This window comes from Sapajus apella, unplaced genomic scaffold (genome assembly GCF_009761245.1).
Source record: "Sapajus apella isolate SASKATOON/1434 unplaced genomic scaffold, GSC_monkey_1.0 scaffold122, whole genome shotgun sequence".
Taxonomy (NCBI): Eukaryota; Metazoa; Chordata; class Mammalia; order Primates; family Cebidae; genus Sapajus; species Sapajus apella.
In genome coordinates, this window is record NW_022437062.1 from 4,027,692 (window position 1) to 4,044,632 (window position 16,941).

Consider the following 16,941-nt stretch of genomic DNA (forward strand, 5'->3'; position numbering starts at 1 on the left):
GGCTGGAGTATACTGGCACAATCATAGCTCACTATAACCTTGAACTCGTGGGTTCAAGTAATCCTCTCACCTCAGCCTCCTAAGTAGCAGGGACTACAGAGGTGTACCACCATGTCTGGCTAAATTTTTTTTTTTTTTTTTTTTTTTTAAGAGACAGAATCTCACTATGTTGCCCTGGCTGGTCTCAAACTCCTGGGCTGAAGTGATTATCTTGCCTCAGTCTCCCAAAGTGCTGGGATTACAGGTGTGAGCCACTGTGTTCTGCTCTTTCTATAATTTTTGTATATACATTTTGGCAAACAAAGATTTTAAATGGATGTGTACCTTATTTTGAAAAGAAGGAGAGTCATTTAAATGTACCTTAATCTGTGTTAAAAATCTTTCAATTGGGTTGGGCAAGGTGGCTTGTGCCTGTAAGTCCTGCCACTCCAGAGGCTGAGGTGGAAGGATCACTTTAGGCCTGCTGGGCAAGGTAGCAAGGCCCCCATCTCTTAAAAAAATTATACAAAGTTTTAAAAAATTAAAATCCCTCAACTTGACTTAGCACACATTTGTTAAGCACTTACTAGGTACAGTAAAGAATACTAGCCAGCCTTTGTCCTAGAAGAATTCCTAATCTTAGAGAGTTCTGTAAAACTTCTGTGAATTCACATTTGTCATCAAGCTAACATTTAGAAACTTCTTTCACTTCCAATCAACTGTTGTTGAACTTTCGCAACTTGCAAGCCAAACAAGTGACTTGTTAAGAATACATGTAATCTGCAGGAAAGACATCTTAGTAAAGAGTTGTGGATTAGGGTGTGGGTATAGAGGGTATTTCAAAAGTCTTCTTCTCGTGTATGTGTACATACATATATGTACATAAATAGATATACATATGAATATCTATTTTTCAGTGCTTACTATGTGTTAGACACTGTGTTAAGTGCTTTTAAGTAGGTTATTTGATCCTCACAAATACTTATTTTACAGATGAGAAAGCCGAGGCTTAGAAAGAAACCTGTGTAGGGCTTACAGTCAATGAGTGGCAAAGAAAATAACAACAAAATCTCTGCCAAGTCTATGTTTATGACCTCCATATAGCTTCTCAAAAAGTATTAAAATTATGTAATAATTGATAATAGCTAATATTTCTTAAATATCATTCATGAAGCCTTTGTGCTAAATACGTTGAGATACCATCTTAGAATAGCCTCATAGGTACATACTATTATTAGTCACCCCCCTTTTTTTTGAGATGGAGTCACTCCCGATTTTTTTTTTCCTTGGCTCACTGTACCCTCTCCCACCTGAGTTCAATCAATTCTTCCTTCGGCCTCAGCCTCCCGAGTAGGTAGGATGACAAGTGTCTGCCATCATGCCTGGCTAATTTTTTTGTTTTTAGTAGATACCAGGGTTTCACCATGTAGGCCAGGCTGGTCTCAAACTTCCAACCTCAAGTGACCTGTCCATCTAGCCTCCCTAAGTGGTGGGATTACAGGTGTGAGCCACAACACCCAGCCTATTAGACACATTTTTACAATTAAGGAAAGTAAGGTTCGGTAAGGCTGGGGAATTTGCTGAAGGTCCCATGGCTGGTAAATAATGAAATCATGAGTGGAACATGGAAGTCTGGTGTATTTTCCAAACAGATGAGATTGCACAAAGTCTAAAAAGAATGCTATCCTACTCTAATATTTCAAATGAGTCAAAAGCATTTGGTAATAAATATGTGAATCATCACCTTCACTGATAATACTAACCTGGTCATGTCACTCCTTGGCTTACTAGAGAAGCTGATTCTGATCATGTACTACCTGAGTTCAACTTAAATAAAACTTCTATGTTATTGGTAAAAACAACAAAAAAATTCTAGAGAATTATCTCGCATTTTTTTTTTAACACATGCAGGTGACTATCGTTTAAATCTTAGAATTCAAGAGATGTGACCATTTATGTTTCAGCCAAACAGGCCCTAAGTCATCATTATTGCCTTTTCCTCCAGTTGTCCTCTACCCTCCAATGCACATGGCTGTGCTTTTAAAACTTCTAAGGAGAAACAGAATAAAGGAAACACATTTTTAAATCACAAAATTTCACACATTTTCAGATTCCATTGAAGACATTTGACGAATAACTCTCAATGGTCTCTCATTACTAGGGACATCCCACATTTTAGAACTAAATTATTTACTTCTATTCCACATAAATGTGCTCTCATTTTTATTGTTGTAAATTATTTACATCTAAAATGTTGAATCATGAAACCGAGGTTTCTGATGGTACAGAAATGAAACCCACAGCATCTGAAGCTTCCTGTATCATTATCTTTCCCTCCTTCACAGTTTATGCTTTCGTCTAATAGCTGTGTCCTGGAGTCATACTTTGGAAAGTTGAGGTGGCTCATTTCTCACATTTTTTTCCTTGGTGAGTATGAATTGTGGTGGGAAAGGTGTAGGTAGGCATGGCTGCATAGGGAGAAATACAGTAGATTTTTTTTTAAAAAAAAAAAGAAAGCACAATGATAATGTATATACACTTTGCTAACTGTGCTTTTTATAGTGTCTTACTAGTAAAGGGCCAATTTACTATATTCTACTTACACAAATACAACATTTTCATAAGGCACTAAGAAGGTTTAGCACCTATCTTATTTACCGAATGTGTGCTTTCTTTCTCACAGCATGATGTAATTTACTAAGTAAGCAATGTAAATATTACTGAATTATCAGAAAAACACACAAACAGCACATTTACTCACATGGAAAACCAGTAATTTTTATTCAGTGTGAAATAAAATAATTATTGCTGATCAGTCTAGGAAATATCTATGCAAGTGCATTTAGACATTATATGAAACTGCTATTACTTCGATGCAAAGACAGAATCAGCTTCTCTGTAAACTTCCAGCCTGTTTTGTTTTGCATGATAAAAGCAATCACCAATTTGAAATTTTGGACAGGTATGTTTCTTAATTATGCTTTGCTTGATATAAACATATATAAAATGCAAAGTCTAGAAAATAAAACATAAAATCTGTAGTTTTACTGGCAACAGACATAATGAAACTGCAAAAATTATAATCTACTTGGTGAATGTAATTTACAGACATATGTCATTATCTTTATCAATTGAAATCATGTACTACATTAAATTCTACTGGCAATAACACAGCCAGAAAAGGAAAGTGAATGATGGCAAAAATGTAAGGAAAATACTCCAAACAGAATTTATAATGCTCTATAAGCAAAAACACTTAGACTTTGTCTATAATAATACCTATTATTGATGTATGGCAGTGACCATGGGCAAAACTTGTAAATAACCTCACAAGTCATTTTCTTCGCCAGCCATACAGCAATCTAGTTTCCCGTAAGCATCTCAACTATTACTGAAAAAATAGCCTCCTGGCATTTACAAAGCAGTTGACTTCATACTTTAGTCCATGCATACATAATTAGATAGTTATATTTAAAATCAATATGCAATCCTTCAAAAGACATTAGGCTTTTAAAACCTTAACTTTAAATTGATTTTTAACTATTTTATGTGCTTTAAAATTAACATGTAATTCAACCCCAGATACTCTGAGATGGTGTTAGTTGTTATATGAATGTGCTAAACTTTATCAGTGTAGCAACATGAGGTTGGCACTCCTACAATTTCTATCACTATCATTAATTTTACACTGAATACAGAAGTACAATTTCACTTCGGTTTAATAAAAGCTGACCTTGGGATAATGCTGTGTTTTTACTAATTTAAGCTAGACTGGAGAAACAGACTTGGAGGATAAATACATAAAGGTCTGTATTTCCAATGCTGAATATTCTTGTAAGAGGGCTCTGTTAAAAGACTGTTTATCAAAGATTACTTATATAAGCATGATTTTCTTATTAAACATGTTACTGACTCTAAGCCTTTGTGAAATAAAGTGGAATATAAACGTATACATGTACACGATTTGACTAGTAGGAGTTTCCAGCAAAAGTCTCCTGACTGGCAATTACTGAGTCACAATTAGTCACAGTGCCATCCACGCTAACATAATCCATACCAGGAGGGACATGTTTATATTATTAAGAGGAGTGAAATTCATCGACTCATATAGAAATTATTCTCAAAAAAAGTCCTCATTATTTACCATTTAAATAGCTCTTTTATTTGAAGATTATCAAAAAACTCTGTTGCCACAGTACTACTCAATTTATTGATTAATAACATCCTACTTCATGAAGTAGTTACTGTCTGCCCAATCCTATTTTAAAAAGTAAACATTCACTCTTTAGTAATCTCCATGTCTTTAATGAAAAATGACTGGACATCTGTTTTCACAACCTTAAATTTATGCCAGGAGGAAAAGTTACCTTGATTTCTCTAAAAATGTTTATTAGGACTCCAAATGCCAGCTCAGATTCTAATCAGCATTTAAGCACTAAGAATCTATTGCCTTTAACATGTGATGTCTCTGGAAGCATTTTAATCACAACCTCTTTTCACTCCAAGCTCTAAATTTATTCGAGTAAATTCAACAAAATTTGGCTCATTTTAAATGGAAATTTGTTATATTTTTTTTAAATGTTCATTGGGATGGTTAGATACATTCCAAGACATTACGTTACCTGCTTAATGACTCTGTACCTTTAAACTCACTGAAAACCAAGCAGTTTGAAATAAGCATGCGAATATGTAACTGATGAACTGACATCTTCCTGTGGTCTGATATTCCTTAAGCTGTAGAAAAGAATGGTCTGTAGTGACCCTCCAGTTGATTGAATGTAAAATAGAAGAGTATGAAATGTGTTTTGTGAAGCAGAACTTTATGTCAGGTTAAAGCTAGACACATCTCCACTGAGTCTAAGCTCGTCAATTGTGCACCTAAAATTTTATGGGAAAGGATACTGCTTGATGCAGTCCACCAGTGGTCCATAACAGCAGTCGTTCACAATGCACTGCAGACAAATAAGAAAAGGGGTCTGGGGTGGGGCAACTACAAAAACTATTACAGTAAACAGTAACCTAAAAGCAGTAATTACTTTCCTCCCTCCACCACCCCCCAAAAAAGAAAGCTATCAGAAGGCTGTTCAGATTTAATCACAGAAAACAAAAATTGCATGCTTTTTATTCACTATAAAAGCAAGCTATTAAAAAGTGAAATGCTCTTCTCGCAAATATTGCATTGCCATTTATGGTGCACCCTGACCTCAGTGATAGTTTATGATGACAGTAATTAAATGAGGTTTAAAATCCTTTACTCTGCTAGGCAGATAACAGCATTGCCACTGAAAATAGACAGCTGTGATTAATACCTGATAGACCTGATTTGCTAGAACTCCATCTGGAATCTGAGAAGGGTCCCGTAGCATACTATTTATAACAGACTTGGAGGCTGTAGAAGAAAAGAGATGAACTGTTAGCAGATAGTCAACATACTTTTAATGCAACATGAGAAGTGACATATACCTACATATACACAAACCATGAAAACAAAAATATGACTGGCATTAATCATTTTTTTCCCTTTTCTATAATCTAACAGAAGCTTTTAATTAGACCATTTTGCCAAGTTTATAAGCCACAGTGCCAGATTTGACAATGACCTAATTTTTCCAAGGTAAATTAAGAAGTACAGACCTAAAGCAGATGTCTCTTTTGTAGATAAATTAGCTTAGCAAAAGCCCATTTGGGGGAAAAATAAATCAGAAAAGAAAATATTTACCTTTTGCAGGTAGGTATTTTATAACTAAGCATATGTATATGAAGACAGGTCAGATTCAAAGACTTCAATGATACCAATGAAAATGACTTTCAGCCAAAAAAGAATCTTCTAATTTTAAACCTTTCTAAAATAATTCTCATCAACTGTCATAAAATCCTATCTCCATTCCACAAGTGAGGAAAGTAGGTAAAATTGCCTGAATTGAGAGAATCTTAAATAAGGAAAATATACACAGAGAGACCCACATACAAATTTTCTACCCAAAATATGCCTCAACTTGCAAATTAAGTTGAACCCCAAGGGAACTGCTACAGAAGAAGAGGGGGCAATAAGAGAGGCATCTGATAAAGGTGACATCCTTTGAAAAGCAAGGTAGGAGATCTTGACCTCACTGCTCACTAGGCATGTGACAGCCACAGTAGCCAGAATTCCTTTTAATGTACGGGAGATGGGCAGGTCTCTAGGCTGAAGCTAAGTCAGGTGCTGCCTAGGAACTGATTCTTTCAAGTCCTCCAGTGGAACTATTCACCACAATTTAGCAAAATGGCCTATGGTCTGGTTCACACAAGCACAAACTAAAATGCGTACTGAATAATTATCTAATTAATAAAATACAGACCACAGATATACATCATTCAAGTTCTGAGACAATATGGGGTCCAACTTGTTTATTTTGTTTAAGAGTATGTTCTTTATCAAGCTCTATACTATAAGAACACTGACACATAAGATAAATGTTAGTAAATACTGTGGAAATAAATAAGGAAATTATATTTTATTCACTTAAGAATAGTATTGAGTCTGCAAAGAAAAAAATGAAGTACAATTATTTTAATTACTGCCCACTCTTAGTCATATAACCGCACACTTATAGCAACGCTGATGTACTTAGCCATTTATGAACATGTGTTTGCACTGTAGATGAAAAGGCCATATGTAATCTCCAAAAGAGCATCACCCAGCTATCTGATCCAGCCCTGTCTCTACAACTATCTCTGCAACCTTGGCAAGTTACATAGCTTCCCATGTTCAATGCCCATTGCTATCTGTAGAAAGTGAAAATATTATTTAAGCTGACTATCTAAATAAAGTGTTCTTGTGTGGTCTCTAGGGGAAACAACTACAGCAGTATTTTGCTAAGTTTAAGTAATAGTAAGAATCAAATCAGACCTGGGCATTTACTTCATATAAACCATAGGGTTGGACTCAATTATTTCCGAAAATGATTACCATTGATAAGTGGTACAAATATTGGGAATAGGAAGCAGGGAATCATCGTCTTAGAAAAGAAAAGATTATAGCAGCAATAGTATTAAAAATCATATGCCTGGTAAACTCGGTTTTCCCAGGCCTGAGAAATTCTAAGGACTGGCCAGTCAGAGGGGTCCTAAGCAGTGCCCACAGCTCTCATCACCTTCTCTGAGGAAGCTCTCTCTGGCCTGCCACTCGAGTCACCACATGGTAATGGCAGACACATTCTTTTATGTTGTCCATAATGCCAGCAGAGGCTCAAGGAAATAGTAGCACCTTACCTGTATGGACCCGGTCATGGTAAATGGCAATTCTCATACCCGTATGAGGAAGAGCTCACTAATACATAAGTGGCCATGACTAATAATGCTATCCTATAAAAATTACAGACCTCAAACCAAACTATATGCAAGCTCATCGCTAAAATCATAAAACAAAAGCTCTTTTTTTAAAAAAGAAAAGGGACAATGCTCTGGGACATAAGAAAAGTAGGTCATTTATTTTCAGCCAAAAAGGGAAATATCAAAAGAAAAAAGAAACTGATGATATAATTTTCTTCACAATATAAATTTTAGAAGAGTGGTATACTTATCAGGATTAAGAATCATAGGCAATACACTTAAAAAAATTGAATATGTTGAATAAATCCTATTCAAATGAAAGGAAACTTGCCAGAGGAAGTCAGTTGTTTTAAATGTAATACTAGTATAAAGCATACATTGAGTCCACATTCATTTTAACTTCAACAAAAAGTCTTTTCTCTTCTTGCAATCCACCATTTTTTTTTAGAGCAAGAGAGAATGTTCTTCTACGAAGTCAATGCCTGTGCTGCAGACCCAAGATGTATCTGCCAAACACACAGCAATTTCCATTCAGGCTTCATGAAAGTGTGTTGGTGTTTCAAATCAAGCCAGAGAGTGTAAACCTACTTCCTTCTACACACATATTCTGAAGTTTAGGAACTGCCCGCTCAACAGAAATGAATAGTAACATCAACCAGGTAAGTAAATGTGATTTGACAACCTTGCCATAGCCAGGACTAAGATGCCTCAAGAAAGCCTGTGTCTTTTATGGAAGCTGTTCCTAGACCAGCTCTGGCGAATTTATATCTGGCTTTTTTCACCGTACATGGACAGGATTCCTGTTCTCCTCAAACTTTGCTAGAGGGATTCATTTATTCTGTTGATTTCACAGTTTGCCTCTGCCACTTTAGGATTACAATGGACAGGATTACAATTTTCTACAAAGCATGTATAAAGCAGAAATGAATGAGTCACTTGCAGCTAGATTCACAAGAAAAGGAGACACTTGGTACCTGTTAAAGCATGCTACATCAGACAGGGAATAAATAGGCAATGCCTGGACTAAGGCATACCACCTAAGATTATGATCTTTTCATTGCGAAGTATTTGTAACATGAAGAACTAATATAAAAAACATCTATGCACTCACCACCCTGACCTAACTTCCAAATCTGCAATAAATTTGTTTTAGTCTCATATTAATTTGTATAAACTTTTTAAAAAAAATGTCTCAGTCTTGCTAAAGGTTGGTTTTAGTATTTTCATGAGACCAAACATTGGCTCTGTCGCTCCTCTTTACTGTACCTTTTCTTCTAATTTCACTTAATTTATCCTTTTTCATCATTATTTCCTGGTTCCCACTTTGAGTTTGCTACATTATTCTTTTACTATTTTTATAGAATTCATTTTCAATTTTTTATTTTGAAATACATTTTCCAAGGCTATAATCATTCCTCTAAATTTTGCTTCAGCTACAAGCTAGAATTTTGTTGTCATTTATTTATAGTTTTTAGTTTCCATGATTTCATCTTTGATCCAAAAATTATTTAAAAACATGGATTTCTGCTGTTTCTAATTTATGATGTTTATACTAATATGGGTTGTTTTACTTTCTGTTTTTATATGTAATCATTTTTGTTAATGTTGTATATGTCTTCAAAAAATTGAAGTTCCTAGTTTTGGGCTGCAAGGTTTAGATACGTCTAGCAGGTTAAGATTTTAATTGTATTTTCCAAATCTTCTGTATCTTTGTTATTTTTTTTCAACTACATATTAAATAATCATCTACTACTACTGCAGAGGTGTCGGTTTCTCCTTATAATTCTGCCAATGTTTTCTTTCTGTATTTGGAGACGACACTATTGGGTGCCTGCACTCTCACTTGTTATACATGGACTTCTTGGTAAGTATGTCTTTTGGTAAAGTCAAGACTTTCTTTAATAAAGGTTTTCTCTGAAGTTTAATGCTATCTAGTAATAATATTTCTGCAACACTTTTCTTTTGGATAGGATCTGCCTCACATATCTGGTGTTCCATTTCTTTTTGTTGTTGTTATTAGTTTTTCTAACATTAATTTTTATTGTACTAATTTCCCCATTTCTTTACTACAAACTTTATTGTGTCATTATGTCTTAGGAATGATTCATAAATAGTATTTTGTTAGATTTTCTAAAATCAAATTTGAAAATCTATGCTTTTTTAAAAATGTGAATTTAACTTGTTTACATTCATTACAACGGATACATTCAGACTTATTTTTACTCTCTTATTGCCTGTGTTCTGCTAATCTTTCCTTCTCCTCTTTTTTCCCTACCTTCTAGTTAATTAAGTTTTCTTTATTCTCCTTTTATTCTTATTCTCTTGGAAATAATACATCCTACATTTATCCCTCCCTCTTTTCCTTCCTTTCCTCCCTTCTTTTCTTCCTCCCTCCCTCCCTTCCACCTTCCCTTCCTTCCTTCCTTGCAATTTACCTGCCTCGGCCTCCCAAATTATAAGTGTGAGCCACTATTTCTGGCTTCTACAATGACTTCTTTAGCTGTTTTCTCAAAAAAATGTTTAAACTGAATCAGTATCTAATCTTTAACAGTAACATCTTTGTTGTTTTACATATAAATAACTTGAAACACATTCACTCCAATCAGGAAGCCTCCCTTTAATACGTCATTCAGCTAATGAGCTTCTCAATAACTTTTAAAATATATATATGGAAATGAAGTAACAGTCTGTTTTTTTTTTTTACTCACTATCAGCCTCCATATTACTGTGTCTGTTACTTTTGTTCAACAATCTTGTTTGTTAACACAATTTCCCAATTAGTCTCTACAATGTTAAATTTTATGTGTAAACTTGACTGGGCCATGGGGTGCCCAGATATTTGGTCATATATTCTTTTTATTTTTTTTGGAAGGGTCTTGCTCTGTTGCCCAGGATGGAGTGCAGTGGTGTGATCTCAACTTACTGTAGCCTCAACCTCCTGGGCTCAATATATCCTCCCACCTCAGTCTCTCTGGCAGCTGGGACTACAAGTGCATGTCACCAGACCCAGCTAATTTTTGTATTTTTTTGTAAAGACAGGGTTTTTCCATGTGGCTTTGAACTCTTGTGCTCAAGCAATCCACCTGCCTCACCTTCCCAAAGTGTTGAAATTACAGGTATGTGTGACCGCACCTGGCCCAAACATTATTTTGGGTGTGTCTGTGAGGGTATTTCTGGATGACATTAAAATATGAATGTAAACTGGGTAAAACAAATTGTCCTCCCTAATGTGGGTGGGCCTCACACAATCCATTGAAGGGCTGAATAGAATAAAAAGACTGAGTGAGGAAGAATTCTTTCTGCCTTTGAGCTGAAACATTAGTTTGTTTCTTGTCTGTGAACTCTAACGGAAACACTGGCTCTTCCTGGGTCTCAAGCCCATTGGCCTTCCGTATGGAACTACAACCAGTGGCTCTTCTACTTCTCAGCCCTTTACCTGAGACTGGGACAACACTATCAGCTGTGTTGGGTCTCCAGATTGCCAACTCTAACTCTTGAAGCTTATCAGCATCTATAATTGTAAAAAACAATGACACACACACACACACCCTCCCTCCTATTGGTTCTGTTTCTCTGGATAGCTCTAAGAGTTGTTTTCCATTTTTTAAAACACTCAATGTTTATTTAAATTTATCAACACTGTTGCCATATTTTCTTTTTTGGTATAGTTTCTTGAGTTCCATTCTCTGCTTTTGGGTTCAAAATCCTTATTAATGAAACATCTGATTTATTAGTTCTTTCAGCTGAAATCCCCGAGCAGTAAAAATGTTTTAGTCTTGCCTTATCTGAAAATATCTGTACTTAGTTCTCACTTTTGAATAATAATATAACATAGTGTACAATTATAGACTAAAGGTCATTTTAATTCATCTCTTTGGAGATTCTACTGTCTCCTGGGATCTATCATTACCTATAAGAACTCTAACATCAGTCTAACACTAATCCCTATATATGTAATTTGCCTTTTTATCTCTGATTAGTTTTAATATTTTACCTGACATTCAACGGTTTCATCACTATGTGCTTAGATGTGGCTCTTTGGGTATTTAGCCTGCTTGGAATTAGCAGTTTCATGAAGCTAAAAATATATACCTTTAACCAATTTGAAAAATTCTGAGTCATTATAGCTTTGGCCTCTATTCTCTCCTCTGAAACTCACATTAGACATCTGTTAGAAGATCTTATTCTATCCTCTGTGTCTCCTATGCTCATAAACTGTATTTTCCCTCTTCATCCTTGTCATATTAAAAGTGCTTTCAATAGAGTCACCCTAGAATTCACTAAGTTTTCTTCTAATCTAATTCTTCTAATTTTCTCCTAATCTTTTTAATATATCACTCAGCTAATGAGCTTCTCAATGACTATTATTTCATTTCTAGATTTTATTTTTTAAAAAATTATCTACTTTCTTATGAAATTCTATTATTCAGTTACAGTCTTTTTATTTACTCAGTTTATATATATGCAAATATACAAAATGTTTAGATTTATTTTATACTTTATATATTTTGTCTTACAGATTTAGTTTACAATGTCTTCATTTCCTTATCTCCAGTCCATGGTGCTATATTTTCCTCTCTTTTTCTCTCTCTATCTATTTCTCCATGGAAACTGGTTTCCTCCATCGGCTTGCAAATTTTTACTGGGAGCTTATTTTCAGCAAGAATTGTTTGACCTGCACTGCAGAATTAACCAGGACAGTGTAGCTTCATGTTCAGCTTTGCAAAGACCAGTTTTATTGTTAATTTCTTTGCTTGGCCTTTCTGCAGTAAACATGAGAATAAATTTAGATCCACATTCACAAACAGTGCTGACTTATTTCTAATTTCTATTTCTTTTCTCAATACTCCACAACCCAAGGCCATATCCATCAAGCAAGCTTCCTTGCCATTTTCTCCAAGAAAGCAGAGTTTTTCTAGTCCTTTTTGTATGGTTTGAGCTATGCATGGAAGAGCAATTCCAGCTCTTAGTTGCATATCTGTCCCTCTGGGGAGTCCAAAGCCCAAGCTCAGCTCCTCATGTCTATATCTAAAGCTAGTAATTTCTGTGCATCATTCTGAATGTAGGTTCTCTCTTCATTTCTGCTGCCTGAAGATTTTACTTCTTTTGTTTATACTTGGTTACATATTTCTTAAGTTTTTAAAATTTTATCTATCATTTCTATCTTTTTCATGGAAACATGGCCCATCAACAAAAGCTCACTCTGCCATGTTGCTGACATTTTTGAAGACCCTTTAGTAGTAAGTTCAGGGGAATATCTATTTACTTTTTTGTTTGTTAACTTTTTTTGGAGCCAGAGTTACAAAACTATAGTTAAAAAGATCCTTCCAAGAAGTTGGACTCCCAAAGAATGGGGAGAAGGACAGGTGACAGGCATACGGATAGGATGAGGAGTAAAATAACCTAAACTACCTGTAAGGACCTCCCTACTGTATGGTATGTGGGAGGCCAGGGGAAAGGGAGAAGGGTCATTGGTGGCTACAAAATTCTTTGTTATTCCGATTCCTCCAATGGCTGCCATGATGTCTTGGGCCAAAGCACTGTGCTAATTACCAAACTTCGGAAAGAAGACAACTTGTTTCTGTGGATGTGAGAATCAGTTCTATCAGATTTTCAAATGTAACTCTCTGTTTTTGGGGAAGAGTGCTTTAAACAAATTCTCACCATACTAATTATTTGGCAATGTGGGCTTGGCTCAGTGGAGACAATTTGCTCTTCCTGTGATCTTCACTGGGTTGCATCACCTGGGTGCTGAAGGATTCACTTTGATAGCTCACTTGCATGTCTGCCATGTGGGTGAGAAGCCCTGGCTTCCTGACACATGGTAAGACTTCTCTAAGGTCTGTTTGGGCTTCTCCTTGATAAGGTGAGTGGGTTCCAAAAGCAAGCATCCCAAGATAATGATGCAGAAGTTAAAGGCCTCTTATGATCTAGCCTTGAAAGTCATATAACAAAACCACTATTTTTATTTACATCTTCCTCAAAAGAAGAAAAATACACCATCCTTAGAAAGATAAACTAGGAAAGATATGCAGAATAATACTTTCAGACACAGAGGCAGTAAGGATAAGCAGTAATGAGCAGGGTGTAGAATCAGACAGGCTTGGTTTGACGCCTGGCTCTTCTACCTACTGGTCATGTTAACTATAAGTTAATGTTGACATCTCTTGGTTTCTTTGTAAAAGAGAATAACTTTGGTGCTTACTTTGCAGGGCTGTTGTGAAGATGAAATAAAATACACTGTTATGTACAGGGCTGTTTGAGACTTGGGTTGTTATAGTTGACTTCATGAGATTTTATAAAGTCAGGGCGTTGTTCTTATCAAGTACATAGTGCCATAGCCTTGAGATACAGCCACAAGTCCATCTATTCAACAGGCCAAATTTGGCAATGCCAGATTGATTCTCCCATCTTACATACCCACTCCCCCACCCCAGCCCATACACATATACACTCTTTTGTGGCACTCAATCCACTACTAAAACTGTGCTTGAGAAAGAACTAGGTAGAAGTCCTTTCTACTTCTGTGTGTATTAGGTGAATGTGTTGCCACTCTTGGAAGGTTTGTTATTTAAGTCTTGTCTATAACTACATAATAGAAGAATTTTCCCCGGCTAAGGATATTTCAAGCATTAGCAACCAAGCAAATGAAGACCTTCCCAAGAGTAACTAATGTATTACATCCATTTTCATAGCTCTTGCGCTCCTTAGCATCAGATCAGAGAATTAGCCAACTACTGCTAGAAGAAACTAAGGCAAACAAGCAGGTGAATCATCTGTGCTCTCAAGACCCTGAAAGACTTGCCTGTGGAAAAGAAATGCCTTTTGATTAGACTGCACTTGAACTGAAATGAAAATAAAACTGTATATAGTTGGAATCCCTAATCTAAGATCTCAAATAGGTTTAAGCAAGAGAGAGGAACTAGTATGGACTGACTGTGTCCTGGATGGCAGCAGTTAGAAGAAAGGATGTGTGAAGGAAGGACAAACATAGGGATAAAAATGAGAAGGTCAATTCATACACAGTCAGAGCTGTGGCGTGAGGGCCTAGTCCTCTCCCCACTTAAAAAACACGTACACAGGGTCTCTGCAATTGAACAGCTGAATGGATATGGAAAGTGCTGCTGGCAATACTCCCAAGGTACACCAGGAGCTTTGCCTCTTCATGTGGCTGCTCCAGGGGCTAAGCTCCAAGACAGCAAAGCCTAAATACCAACTAGTATTTCATCTTTTCTTCCAATGCTGATTTAAGGCCTTTGGATATCATGGTCATTAAGGTCCCAAGCTACATCTCCATAGGGATTGACCTGCCAGTGTCTTTCCTGCACAATTTCAGTATTGCCAGTGGCCTGCAGGAGCCCATTCGCCCTTGCAGCTGGAACTACTACTCAAGAAGAATTCTAAGCACTAGCCCACTGGCTCTCCCACTGCATAAAAGTGAAATCTAAAGCAGATTGATCCCATTTGGCAATCTGAATAAGAAAGATATTTTAACATTAGGGAATCCTATAGGGACAAATTAAATTCTTCTCTGTAACTAGCACATAATCATGTAAGAAATAACAGACTAGAGCTATTAAATACAAAAGTATTATGTAAGGACAAGAGGAAGACTGTCTCCAAAGCACAAGTGTTTTTCAGACGGATTGGAACCTTGTCTCAGGCAACTTGCAGCCTTATAGCCACTATACGCCATCTACCCTTATGCAACAAATATACATTCAACAAATATTGATTAAGCACCTGGTTAATGCCATGAATATACTTAATTCTTCTCCACACTCACATACACATACTCCAAATCTGGAATTTTTTTTCTGTCTTTCCTTCAGCTAAAACTTTGAAGCCCAGTTCAATGTTTACCTTCCTCTTCCTCATAGTGCAGAACAGAGAGAACTCATATTGTGTATCAATCATTGGGCACTTGATTAAATGTTACTTTGTCAACAGATGACAAGAGATTGATCAGGATGCTGAAATTTTAAACCATGCCACAATAAAAAGGTGTCATATTTTCTTAATACTGTCTTTAAATATCTGGGAGCTTTCACATGGAAGAAGATTGACGCTATTCATGTGGTCACCCCCAAGAAGATAAGAAAGAAATCTCACAAGTTTATTATTGGTGGTGAGGCTACAAGGTTTCAGATTTCAAGCTCAGCTTTATGTGGCCCTTACTTAGTCTACACAGATGTTTCTTAACCTTTTTTTTTTTTTTTTAATTCATTAGGGCCCACCTCAGGAGACTTCTTATTTTTTTCTTAATTGCTCCCCCCATGAAATTTTAATGCCACAGATATGCTGCATATCTGTTTACACAATCTCACCCCCTTTGAGAAGGCATGGTTCACATGGAGGATTAAGAAATTCTTTGTGTCAGGGTATCTGGTAAGCTGCTTAAATGCAGAGATACTTATCTGTTACCACTCCAAAGCTGCTTTGCACAAAACAGCTACTCAACAAACTGCTGAAGAAATTTATGAACACATTACCAAAGGAAAGAGAAGGCTACTCTTTCTCATAGGATACAATGGATCTTTAGATAAACAGTGAAAACATCTAATGACTCATCTCCCAAAGAGGAGTGCTTATCACTGACATGGGTATGTGAAACGACCTTACCCGCACACATTTTTTGGTTAACAGTTACATAGTACTTTTATAAATAGTAAAAGATTCTATAGTATTCCCTCCTCCCTCCTAGATTTGCCTCCAATTCATATGTTTAGCAATTAAAGTTTCAAGATGGTGGTCCATGTAGAGCAAATATAGGGCCACATAATGAAGAGAAGCCCTCTTGTGGGCTCACTGGGGCCCAACACGAAAGGTGAGATACAAAGAGAAAACTCCCATTTCAATCAGGGGAGATAGTTCATTGCAGCGAAGACCTACCAAACTTTGCTGGGCTATCCAGAAAGCCTGACAAGATCAAACGTCTTATAGTCTATGAGAAGAAAGAAAACTGGATGCTTCTAAAGGTAATACCACAGAGGCTACTGGTATGACCAAGTCCGTATTATTCAGTGACACAAGGGCAAATCTCTGCTTTGCAAGTTGATGACTTCAAGAAGCCTCTCTAATAATTCCCTCTGGTAGCCTGCTCATTTATGTCTCCTGTGTTTCCAATTGCTGGCAAAGACCCATACAACATCATGGTGTCTGCCTCGCTGCATAATTAGAAAGCAGTTAATTCTAAGTCATTAAAAATGTTGCCCAGGATTGGAAGTACTCAAGGAAAGAGGACACAAAAGTGTGTTCTTTTCTGGCAGACTCCCGAATCTAATGGGAAAGAACAACCTAAACTGTATATCTTAAATTGCAGGAGAAGGATAGGTAGGTAAGCAGAGATGAAATTTCAAGGCATGTTAAACGATATGAAAATTCACACACTTTTAGTACGTTGAAAGGAACATTTCCTGGGAACTAAACCCATGTGACTAATTATAGCTAGGGACAGCGCTTCTATTCAGAAATAACTTTCGTCTAATTCTCCTGAGAAAAATCTCAACAACTTTCAAGGAAAACACAGCTATTCAATTTCTGCCCATTATTCAACACAGAGATCTATATTCCTTGCACTTTATTAGGTACAAAAAAAAAATGTCAAAATTCTGTGTGTCAGACAACCTATGCAATGAAGGCGAGGTACAG

General features: G+C 36.3%; 1 protein-coding gene across 2 annotated transcripts in view; it reads right to left on the reverse strand.

Moving 5' to 3' along the window:
• The window catches only part of CUNH15orf41 (chromosome unknown C15orf41 homolog), a 227,978-nt gene that overhangs the window by 117,005 nt on the left and 94,032 nt on the right, over positions 1 to 16,941 (reverse strand). For both annotated transcript variants that reach the window (XM_032261221.1, XM_032261220.1), the window contains exons 6-7: positions 5,289 to 5,368; positions 4,882 to 4,931 (exon numbers count right to left, since the gene is read on the reverse strand). In XM_032261221.1, the coding sequence (XP_032117112.1) occupies positions 4,882 to 4,931; positions 5,289 to 5,368 (130 nt within the window). The remainder of the gene's footprint in view (positions 1 to 4,881; positions 4,932 to 5,288; positions 5,369 to 16,941) is intronic.